This window comes from Pithys albifrons, chromosome 1 (genome assembly GCF_047495875.1).
Source record: "Pithys albifrons albifrons isolate INPA30051 chromosome 1, PitAlb_v1, whole genome shotgun sequence".
Taxonomy (NCBI): Eukaryota; Metazoa; Chordata; class Aves; order Passeriformes; family Thamnophilidae; genus Pithys; species Pithys albifrons.
This window is the reverse complement of record NC_092458.1, coordinates 61,590,723-61,602,934: the sequence shown is the minus strand read 5'-3', so window position 1 is coordinate 61,602,934 and position 12,212 is coordinate 61,590,723. Positions and strand designations below refer to the sequence as shown.

At 35.6% G+C, this 12,212-nt stretch overlaps 1 protein-coding gene across 1 annotated transcript in view; it reads left to right on the top strand.

Annotated features, from left to right (window-relative positions):
• Positions 1–12,212, top strand: part of FREM2 (FRAS1 related extracellular matrix 2) — a 115,852-nt gene that overhangs the window by 55,777 nt on the left and 47,863 nt on the right. Inside the window, exons 3-6 of the mRNA XM_071552332.1 lie at positions 4,032–4,178; positions 6,419–6,649; positions 7,549–7,674; positions 8,569–8,820. Coding sequence (XP_071408433.1) covers positions 4,032–4,178; positions 6,419–6,649; positions 7,549–7,674; positions 8,569–8,820 — 756 coding nt within the window. The remainder of the gene's footprint in view (positions 1–4,031; positions 4,179–6,418; positions 6,650–7,548; positions 7,675–8,568; positions 8,821–12,212) is intronic.

Genomic DNA, 12,212 nt, shown 5'->3' with positions numbered 1-12,212 from the left:
GTGCCAACTTAAGTAACCTTGCCTGAATGAGGCACCTCATAGGGTCAAATATTTTGAACCAAGGAAGAAAGACTGCAGCTCTTGTAGACATGCAAGCAAATCAGTAAGTACTGCATTGCCATACAATGATTTCTGGACTGCTAATATGTCACAGGTGATCTGGTTCTTCTTCTTAACATCCTTTTGCAATGTCTTTAGAAAGCAAAATAACAAGAGGAAGAAGAAAAGACCAATAGTAAACACTTTGAAGCTCTTCTTAGTTTTATGTACTGGTTGGTTTTCCCTCTGTCTTTCTTGTGTTTGATACATGTTCTTTGTCCTGGAAGAATTTATGTGTTGAGTTTTTTCCCCATTAAACAACCCCACCTAATAACTAAAAAGAGCAGATATGTTATACCATGAAGCTCTTACAGGTCCTAGATAGCTGTGTTTACCCAGGCATAGCTTGTGAACACAAAGAGTCTGTGTGGCTATAGTTGTAGAGGGTAGGCACTCTTTAGCTCATTCATCTTTGATATGCCATGAATACTGTGTAGGGAAGTCAACATGCATCAAGATGCATCAATTTCTTTTGTATCAATAAGTGAATATATTGATATAGTTGCATGCTTTTATTTATGAATTAGGGTCTGTGGTAGCTCCTAGAGACAGCAAAGATACAATCAGACTTTCTTTATAAGAAGACCATTCTTTATGGGGTCTTGGGTCACCAGTGCTGAAGAGAAATTTGTCATTTTTTATAGCTCCGTGATCTGTGCAGAAAAGTGGAACTGATTCTTTCCTTCTCAGCTCTTTGCATCATGACAGAAAGTTCTCACAATTGAATCTGTACTTTTTCATGGTGTTTTTATAACTGTAAGATAGCTGAGCAGCATGGTTGAAAAGATAAATGATTAGATGGGGATATTAATTTTAATATTTTTCCCTTTAAGCAGTTTGCTGGCCAAATCCTCTTCCCCCTCCTCTTCTATTCATGTTGTGTAACTGAAACTGGTTTTTCCAGATGACATGATCTTTTTAGGAATTTCTTGTTTGATGACCTGTGCAAAAATAATACATCACTGTTTTCTGACAGGCAAACAATTTGCTGAAAGGACTCCTATAAAGACCAATTCCAACTTACATCCATCTTTGACTTGTCATATTCAGGCAAACTTTCTCAGAGGGTCTTGTCCTAAAAAGCCTTTGTCAGTCATGAAGTCAATTTGTGACTCACCTTACCCTAGAACCTTACCTTTAGCTCCTTAAAAAAATTTTAAATGTGTCTTGCAACTCTTGCCATCTCATTTCTTGTGAATATCCCTTTTGATTTAGCATTGCTGCAGTCTGATCTCTGGAAAAATTCAACAAACTCGTAAGCCATGCAGTATTTTGTCTCACTAATTGGATATTAATTGGTTCTCTATCATCTCTTTGAGAGTAAATTTTCATTCTTTTTGTATCTCAGAGACTTTTATCGTTCTGTCAATTATAGTTAAGTTGGGCAGTGTGTTCAAGGGTGGGCACACAAATGGCTTTTCTCACTAGATTAGAGTACAGGACATATTCTGTTACATTTGTCCCTAGAAAACTAATGGGAAGACATAACATGGCTAATGTAATATAAGTGCTGGTGTAGTTACTGCTGTAACACTATAGTTTTTCATTCTCTTCTGATGCTCATTACAGTTTTTGATAGGTGTGTTTGTAGCCTTGCTCTGTCAGTAGCAATAAAGATCAAAAGAGCAGAAAGAAGCAGGTTGAGGAGAGCAGGAAGAAACTCCAGTAACCATTTCTTTACTTTCATTTACACAGTACTATTGCCTTTATGTGAGATTGCTCAGTGTAGTTCTTGTTTCTTTCTAGTAGACAGGTCAATAAGGAAATGTAGATGTTTAACTTTGAAGCAGAATGAAAGCATATGGAATTGCCGCCTTATTTTTTCAAGAATGGAAGAAACTGCAGGGGGTAAACCAACCTTTATTTGTCCCTTCCTCCGGTAGTTAAGCCATGAATGAATTTAAATACTTAGATATATTTCTCTGCTGCGCAGAGGAATTACTTTATTCACTGCCTTGTGTACAGAAGTGTTAGTTACTAAAGGGAGTTTCTTGAACATTTTAGACAGTCGTTACCTGAGCAAACCTTGTTCTGGAGCAGCACCTTGTGGGAAAGAAATTAGACTACAGTCTCCCACATGAGCCAACATTCCCATAAGACAGTTGTTGAGTGAGCATCTGTCATCAGTGAGCTGAACAGCTTATCATTGCCATAGAAATTAGAGGATTCTCCTAAATAACAAAAAACATATCCAGTAAGATGGTATACAGAAGTTGATTTGATATGCCTTTTTATCTGTGGCATCCAGAATTCCTACACTGACAAGAAATGACTTTTTACTGTGGATAATCAGTGAACAGGTGGAGATAAACTCTCCATGAGAAAGTAAAGCTACGCTATATTTTATCAGAAATGTGTCATTCTTTGATATTCAGTCTGTTGTACAAATATTTGGTTTATAGTAAGTGAAATGGGTGCTAAGCTCTTTTTTATTAACCTGCCAACCAAAAAAAATAGTAGCATTTTTAAATGGACCTCACAATGTTTGCATTTTTTTTTCTATTGCTTTTTTAGCCTTAAGAAAAACTCCATTAAGCCTGTAATTTCAATATATATTTCCTATTGGTTTGCAGTTATACAAATACCATTAACTGTAGACACAAAGAGTTCATTTCTGCTGCAAATGAGAGACTGGACATTCATCTTTTAGGCTGATGCTTAGTATTTTGTGACCAGAGTTAAATCATTTCAGTATCATTCCCTCCAAAACTTGGAGGGATGCTTCCTGTATTCCTGCATTACTGTCTTTTCAAAAAGACTTCTGTGGGTATATACATACGGGCATTTTTGATTGAGAAGGACTGTGAAGGTTCTCTCAATTATTGTAAGAGGAAATAGTCTTCAAGGCAGACACTCACTTGGTCCATGTTAACTGTAGTCCCTAGCTGTGTGTACTGTGGGCTGTCCTATGTTTTGAATTCCCAGTGCTGGAGTGCACAGAAACCATCCATGTTCAGTGAAACTGCGGGGAAGCTGTTGTGCTACTGCTGCAGTAAAGACCTTGAAGAGAATCCCTGGAGTCTGCCTTCTGCTACAGTTGTCTTTGTGCAAAAAGAACTGAGGGCATCTTTCGGTGTATTGAAAGTTGATTCTTAAAGCACATTTCAGCAGCTTACTCAGCTGGGGGCAGTAATCATATTGTGAAGATAGGGCACTGCAAAATAGGTTAAGAAAATTCCAATAAGCATTTATATCTCTCTAACACTTCTCAGGCAGCACAGGCAATCATACTTAATACAACAAGCATGTAAGCTTAGGAGGACATCAGCATAGCTATAAACTGTGCCATACATCGGGGATACATAATCCTGTTGAAACTATTTCCTAGGAAGATGTGAAAGGTGTTCTTAAAACCATAGAGCACTCATGCATGAATTCTTAACCAAAAAAAAGCAGAAATGGTTAGATTTAGTGAATAAAATATTGAGGTTTTAGGCTGCACAGGTAAATGGAGTCTAAAAGGTGGTAGGTATCATCTCTAGTCTCTTGGGATGCTAACGGTCTTTCAGTGCTTCTGATGGTACCTGATGGTATCCTGGAAGTTCTGCATGATGTTCTACATTGTGTGTTGTTCAGAAATACCAATACAGTTCTGAAGAAACTTGGATCATGCACAATTTTTGTAATTTCTAAAATAGGCATTCCAAATATGTTTTGATTAATTCTTGATCTTTTTTCCTTGAAAAATAAGAAAATTGGGATACTATGTTTGTATGCATCTAAGGTAAAATTTATTCTATGTGTACCAAAGGTATCATGATTGAGTTCTTTACTTGTTATTCTTAGTTTTAAATCTTTAAAACCTTTGGGTTGTGATTTCCAGATAAATGCACATCTTACCCAGGATACAAGGTTACATGAACCTCACAAGAGAAAGTAGTCTTTAACAAAAGGAAAAAGTTATAATTACATCTTTATAAATTTGTTTGCAGGAGGCAATAAGCTGAAGAATCAACATTTTCGCCTAAACTGGGCATGGATTTCCTTAGAAAAGGAGTATTACTTAGTAAATGAAGACTCCAAATATCTTGATGTTTTTCTTAAACGGAGAGGTTACCTGGGAGAAACATCTTTCATAAGTAAGTTCAATTCTAACCTTATCATTTGCTTCTCTAAATCACTGCTCAGCTAATTGACAACATGTATCAATACAACTGTATCCTGTTACTGGGTTTTACGCTGAGGAAACTATATTCAAAGCAATATGTTTATTTATTAAAGCAATTATCTTTTGTTATGCTACGTATATGATTTCTTTAGTTATATGATGAAATTTTCCCTTTTGGGTTTTTTTAATCTTCTGCAATTAATTTTTGACTGAACAGCCCACACAGTCCTTCTTTCTTTGATTTGATTGATACTTCTCTTTATTTGTTTCACAGAATACAGTTCCTGTCCTGATTTTTTTTTCCCTGTAGTGAGAAAATACAGTTGTAACAATTGGAAAGGCAACAATAAATATATATAATTTTCCAGGAAGGCTATTGTGAGCTGGTCTGATCAGCAACTACAAGCATTAGGCTTCTTTTCTTCAGTCAATGTTGGCAGTCATCTGAGGCTGATGTTGAAGGTGGTGTTGAAAACTGTTTGCAGTGTCTGGAGAGCAGAAAGGTGAAAAAAAGATTGTGTTATCACATTCTGCAACCTCACACCTGTTTCTAGCTTCTGGACTAAGGAACATTATCCTTCTACACTTTCATGTTGAAACTTATGGTCAGCTTACATTGCTTAAAAAAGCACTTAATTTAAAGCTGGTTTTGCAGACATATATAAGCATTTACATGGCATGGAGCACAAACTCATGCTTAGAAATTTGGTTTCTGTTTAAGTCTCTTTCTGAATAAGAATCTGAGTTTCAGGTAGTGAGATGTAGTTGGGACACTTATTTTAGCATGAGATTTAAGGGATATAGGCCTTAACTAACTGGATCTACCTTAAAAGCCTCTCTTTTGAACAGTGAACTAACTTTGATAATATAGTTCTTTTAAAGAAAGAAAAGGGATGGAAGAGATAAATTAAATACAAAGTTAGGGATGTGTGGTTTAAATTAATTACTGGTCCTGAATAACAGATATTGATTTGACTTGTGATCCTTCAGATAGAGTACTTACAAAATTTTTTGCCTAGATTCAAGGTCAGGTTCTAAATTGAGCTGACTGAAAATACAGCAAAACCAGTTTGAATAACTTGTCCCTGACTAACTTAATCCTGCAAATGGAATTACAAAATTGAAGAGCATAAAAGATCCTGGTCAAGATGCATGCTGGCCTTTCTAGTCCATGTGCAGTGCCAAAGTGGATGAAGGGTGTGAGGTTATATGAAATGTTGGCTATGACTTGGGAGGAGGTACAAGCCCAGAGCAAGAAAGGCAAGGTCTGTAGGGAAAGGTGATATGTTTAAATGCATGAAACAATACAGTTGGAGGAAACTGTCAGAGAAGAGAGGTTTTAAAAGGGTTTTTTTTCTGAAAACCTGACAAAAGCCTTTAATATTTAAGTGGTACTGTGAGATGTAAACAAGTCCAAATGCATGAACTGGAGATAGTTCTGAAATGCTGTCTAATTTCCATGAGGACCTGTCAAGCTAAATGCCAATGAAAACCTATTTTAAAGCAGTCTGAGGCCAAGGCCGAAAGGCCTGTTCTCTGTGGATTGAGTTGTTATGGATTTTATCCACTGGCCTTGCAGTTTCAACTTCACTTGAAGTTAATGATTGTTCTTATGCAAACACTGAAATAAGAGGATAATATTTTTTAAAATGCTTATTGCCATGACAATGACAATGTCTCAGATTTTGCATCTTACATCCTTATTCAATACATTATACCCTTTTCTGTCTTTGTTTTTTTCCTTAGCTTTCCCTCTAAAAAGACTAAACTTTCCAGGGGTGTTTTTATTTTTTCTAAGAGAAATACATATTTTCTAGTGTTTCAGGTAGCATGTTATTTAGATGTTCTGGAGCAGAAGAGCACCCAGAATGCTAAAAGGGGAGGGAAAAGTTTGTTGTCCCTTTTGGGCATCTGTACTTGTATTATGGGGAAATTTAAATGTGACTGTAACCTTGGAGAATGCAGACTTTTTCTAGTAAGTATTTTTGCTTTGGCTAATTCTGTCCAAATTGCTTTTCATAATGTTAATTTATGTGTTTGCACCACTGCATGTGACACCCAATATAAAATTGATCGAGGGTAATAGATTTGGCTTGGACATTCTCAGGTTGTGAAAAGTATATTTTTCTAAATGTTCTTTTTTAAAGATTAGATAATGGAATAAAAATTACCAGTCATGTTTTTAATGACCTTAATTTCTGGTTTTGACAGGTATTAGCACCAAAGATGGTACGGCCAGGAAAGATAAAGACTTTAGAGGAAAAGCCCAGAAGCAAGTGCAGTTTAATCCTGGTCAAACCTTAGCTACATGGCGAGTACGGATTTTGAGTGATGGTGAACATGAACATTCTGAGTCCTTTCAAATTGTTCTTTCTGAGCCTGTCATGGCAGTTCTGGAATTTCCTGCTGCATCCACAGTGGAAATTATTGACCCAGGAGATGGTAAGGACCTTTCCAGAACTGTTCTGCCAATATGTGCATATACCAAAAGATAAACTGGAGAGCAACTGCTATGCGTAACAGTGGATAGTAACCTTTCCTCAGAATATTTCTAAACACAGAAATATTGGGCATCAGGTTGCCATTTGTCCTCTATCTCTTTAAATGCTTCATGAATGGCTTCCTCAGGTAGCATGTTTTTATGATATACCTTATTTTTTTTTATGATATATTATTTCTGGGGGTTTTTGTTTGTTTTCATTTGAGGTGTAACAGGCTATCCATTAATTATGTTTGCAAACAGAATGTATCTGCACAGGTGGCTGGAGGCTGACTTGATTTACTCTGTCATGATAATTCATGTGGAAGAGGATAAAACAGGAGTGTAGACATGTAGCCAACTCAAATCAGATATCCAGGTCAGAGTAAGATAACAAGATCTCAGCCTTGCTCCTCAATGCCAAATGATTTTCATGGTTATCTTGATGCAATAAGTTACAGAATGGCCTTGGAGAACCGCAGCCAGTGTGTGAGACATACTTTTGATACTTCTGCCATTAACAGTTAGTAGTAAAATACTATGGAAATAATAAAAAGATAGACTTTGTGGACAAATTCTCCATCTTGCACCATTAACCCTAGGGAAATAATTTTTACATTAGAGATCACTTAATAATGACTTGTGACTTCAGACCTAATGATGTGATTTTCTTTTCCATTTCTGAAACACTAAGAAACTCCACTTCTCTCACCCTCCAAGTTTTACTTACAATTTAGTGGCAATCCTGATAAATATGAGTTATTTGTTGCACTTCAAAATATTCCCAAATGCTCTTAGCTATGGTATAGGTAACTTTATGAAGTGATAAATCTACATAAACAGATGTGTCTGTTCTTTTCAGAATCAACTGTTTTTATTCCTCAATCCACCTATACTATTGAAGAAGATGTTGGTGAATTATTTATTCCAGTCAGAAGAAGTGGAGACGTGAGTCAGGAACTGATGGTTATCTGCTACACACAACAAGGTAACAGAATCTGCTATAAATTTAAAAAAGGCAGAAATGGAATAGGGACAGAAATTAAAAAATAAGTATTCTATCTATTTTACAATAAAATTGTTTATTATTGTTAATTAGCTTTTCATCTAGATATCTTCAGTCTCAACTGGAAAGGTATTCATCTCTGCAATCTGTCTTAAACTGTTATTGAACTCAGCTTAAAAATTATAATGTTTCAAATTTCTGCCATGAAGAGGATCTGTGGTCTTTATAATTTTGCAATATTTTTATATGTAGCCCCATGTATCTGGAATTGATGAAAACTGAAGGCACTGCAGTGATGGTCCTGGATATCCTTTATTCGTTTGTATCTTGAAAAAAATTATATAAGATATTTCTTAATTGCCATGCTTTTCCTTTCTCTGACTCTCAGTCTCTTATTAATTATATGGGTGCAGAGCATTGAGTCTCTACATCTGTTGTTTTACTGTTATTTTTCATCCTGAGAGTTGAAACAATATTTTGTGTTAAGTGATCTGGAATCAAAATAATTTATTTTCATCAAATTCTATCTGTTCTAGTGCTCTGATATCTTCAATATGGATAAAATATACTGAGGGAGTTAACTGGTAATCCTCACAGGGGCTACTTTATCAACCTCTGTCTCTTTTGATAGACAACAATATTCCTTTTGATCAAAAAGCTGCAAATGAATTTGAGGAACCACATATTTGCATTATATCATATAGAGAGGTAGTTTGTCCATGCACCTCAGAAGTGTAGCCTGGACAGAGGTTTCAGCCCATCTTATGACCAAAATGTAAATAGAAATTAAGAGAGAATGAAAATAAAATTCTGTCTCTGTGAGGGGATCTTTATAGTCATGGTATGCATAGTGACTGTTTTCCTTTTATGCTACAGGAACAGCATCTGGCACTGTCCCATCCTCTGTGCTTTCTTACTCTGACTACATATCCAGGCCTGAGGATCACAACAGCATTCTTCGTTTTGACAAAGATGAACGAGAAAAAATGTGTCGGATTGTCATCATAGATGATTCCTTGTATGAAGAGGCTGAGACCTTTGATGTTTTGCTGAGCATGCCCATGGGTGGAAGAATTGGTTCAGAATTCCCAAGGACTCAAATTACCATTGTACCTGACAAGGATGATGGTAAGATTTATTATGTGTTAGTCCCAGTTCAGGAGAGAAACCACAAATAACATCACATTCAAATCAACATGTATAAAATGGATTTCCATATGGGGTTTTGCAACTATTTAGTATTAATATCTTATTGTTCGAGAAAATCATGAGTAGTGATGCCACCCTGAATGGTCAAGACCATGCCCTCAAAGCCTTCATTCCCATTGTATTATGCCACAAAGGGCGTATTAGAGACCCAGATGGAGCAGAAGCCATCTAGTAGCAACTAAGAGGCAAACTAGACTTCTTCTGATTTGATGGTGCATTTAAATTACTTCTAGAATTGTCTATGTATTGTTCCTTTGTCTTTTTAATAATGCAAATATTTAAATGACAGTAATGCTGCTTTAGAAATTGTCTCAGTAAGGAAGTGCTGACAGAATTATATCTTTTGTTCAACTAGTTAATAGGTTTTATATACTGCATTGATAGAGAAATTTCTGGTGGTGAGAAGGGGCTATGACTAAGGTAGAGTAGAATCAACACACTGTATCACCAGCTGCTTTCAAAAATACATGTAGATACTACTGTGGCTTCAGGCCTCTCCTTCAGTGTCTCTAGCATTGGTGTGACAGCTCTTTTTGTAGCAGTGGTAGCAAGAAGGTTTCCTGGTACAATTGTCTTCATTTATGCATGGAGTTGAGAGACTGACATCTTAACTGTAAATTCGGTGAAAGGAATACTGGTAAGCCATTTTAGTCCTCTCTGTGAAGCCATAAACCATCTTTGTGACACCATCATATTTCCTAAAGACTAATGTAAGGAATTACATAGCACAGTACTCTTTGAAAGTCTAATGCCAAAATAGACCATTATTATCACCACAGTGATTTCTTTCTAGTTAAGGATACAAAAGGCAGCTCTTAAAGGCAGGAATTTCACACCCATCTAATTGCATCATAATACACAGTCTGCCTGAAATTTCTCACCTGTAATCCTGTGACAGAGATAACTTTGTTTTCTCTGTGTTTTCTCTGTGGAGCATTTGGATAATCATATAACATGAATGAATACAACAGTTTGAAAAAACACTTCTAGTAAAGTAACAGATCGTATATCGAATGCCAGGGGAAATAAAAATCTGTATCTGACTTTGGTATTGTAGCAAGTACAGATTATTCAACATTTTGAATATTATGAATAATTTTGTTGAAATCATGAACTTCATATTGTGTAGAGAACAGAGCATAGAATATTTTGAAAGTAGCCATTCAGAAATATATATCCATGAAGAAGCTGACTACCCAAATTTTGAAAGTGTTTTGACTGCCTAAAACATATGGAAAGTTCAGGATAGGGATAATGATTCTCCAAGACATTAGTTAATACAGAGGTGAGCTGAAATTAGAGCATCTAACTGCAGTGGGAACCTCAGTGTCCAGGAGGAAACACTTTTATATATGGTTTTTAGCATTTAAATTAAGGTATTGTAAGTTCCTGCATTTATGAGCTCAAATTGCCTCATTGCTACAAACTTTTATACACAAATTAATTTTAAAAATAGCAATCTTATGGGATTTATTAAAAAAGCTTCTGAAGTGTTTGGGAAATTAGAACAGAACATTTTCATTATGTGACAACTGAAATATCTATGTGTTTTGGTAAGAGGAAACAATATTTGGAATATTAAAATATAAGGGAGCTTTGAAGGATAGCTTTGGATCCTTTTTTTACGGACATTCACTTGTCCTTTTTGCACCCAAAGTGTTGCAGACGAGATATTTGAAATAATGTGCCAGAACTTGTTTTTTTTTTTCCTTTCTGTATCAGTGAAGGTACTCCAACAAAACATTGCAGAGCTTTAAAAAACTTCCTGACAATTCACTTATCAGTAATATTTTCTGCCACGTGCTTTTAGTTTGCTTAAAAATATAATGCACAGCAACAGTATGTTGTTTCATCTGAGATCTGTTGCACTGCCTGTTCTATAGAAAGTAGAATACAGACTACAGAGTAGATACACTGTAAGTTATATTTTGTGTATGTGTTTATGTAATCACATACACATATATATCTATAAATATCTATATAAATGCACATATTTATGTAATGTGAGCAACTTAGCCCCCTGGCAGTCATGATTGAGATTTTCCTTAAATAAGCAGAGGATTTTAAGCAGCATTGTTTATTATCATTTACAGTGCACAAAATTAATTTTAATAAGTTAAAATAGTGTAGTATGTGAAAAAAAAGAATTTTCTTTAGTTTTTAACAACAAAATTTAATTCAGAAAATGCCTGAGATGGATAAAAGCTCTTGCACATATATAATAGCCTATCAGCTATAGCGGTGTTATAGTGCTAAATTGTGTAGTCCACTTTAATCTGTACTTCATATCTACTGATATTTCTCTTATTGTTTGTTTAAAGTCATCTTCTACTTAACAAAGTTGCTTTGAACAAATGTCACGGCATGTCATTATGTGATTTCTCTAGGTATTGTAACTGGATTAAGATTATGCATTGACTTCTTCAGGTCAAAAGATCCAAACAGCAAAGGTCAAAGTTTAATAATACTACATGAGATCTTTCCTATGAAAGTCAGTCAACACTAGCAACAGTACCTTATCTCCTCTGGCATTCAATGCAATTTAATTAGGAGACATTCACCCTCAGTACCTATCATCAAAGTCTTTGCTTTATTTCTACACAACGCCTGTAGGGTCTGAAATAGCAGAGCTGCTGGATAATCATCACAATAAACAAAAATAAATGAAGTGTGCTCAACGTTCTAGTGAATCACAGTATATTAAAGAAATTCCTGGCAACTGAATAGTTTAATTGGGAATTATACAGTTGTGCTGTGCTACCAGGGCAAAATCTGTAAAAAAAAATCATAGTATGTAGAACATGTGCATGTATATTTATATATGTGAAAGCTGATCTTTAAATTGGTGCTTCTGGTGGGGTATTTTCTAATTTGGAAGGGACTTTTCCTGATACGTAGTAAAGTTGGAGACAGATAGAAAATATTAAGGTAATGAACTAAAGAGCAAAGTAAACTGTGCAGGGAAATCTTAGGTTCACAGTTACACATACCACTATAGTTAAGGCAGTAAAAAGTAAAATCATGGTCTCTTTGATATGGTAGTTACTAACTGTGAACCGCTGCAAGAAAAGCATTCAGGTAAAAGACCTGTGCAAATCATCCACATCTGGGGTGGCAGCAATCTCACTTGGTATTAGCCATCTATAATTTCAGACATCTGATTCAAGTAGGCTATGCCAGCATCCTTCTAAAGTGAATGAAAAGAGAGATGTATTCCCAGAAAGCATCCCATTCTAGGAGGTACCTGGGGCATCTGAATAGATTTAAAGGCTACTATAGAAATTTAATTTGCCACTCAATCCAAAGTCATA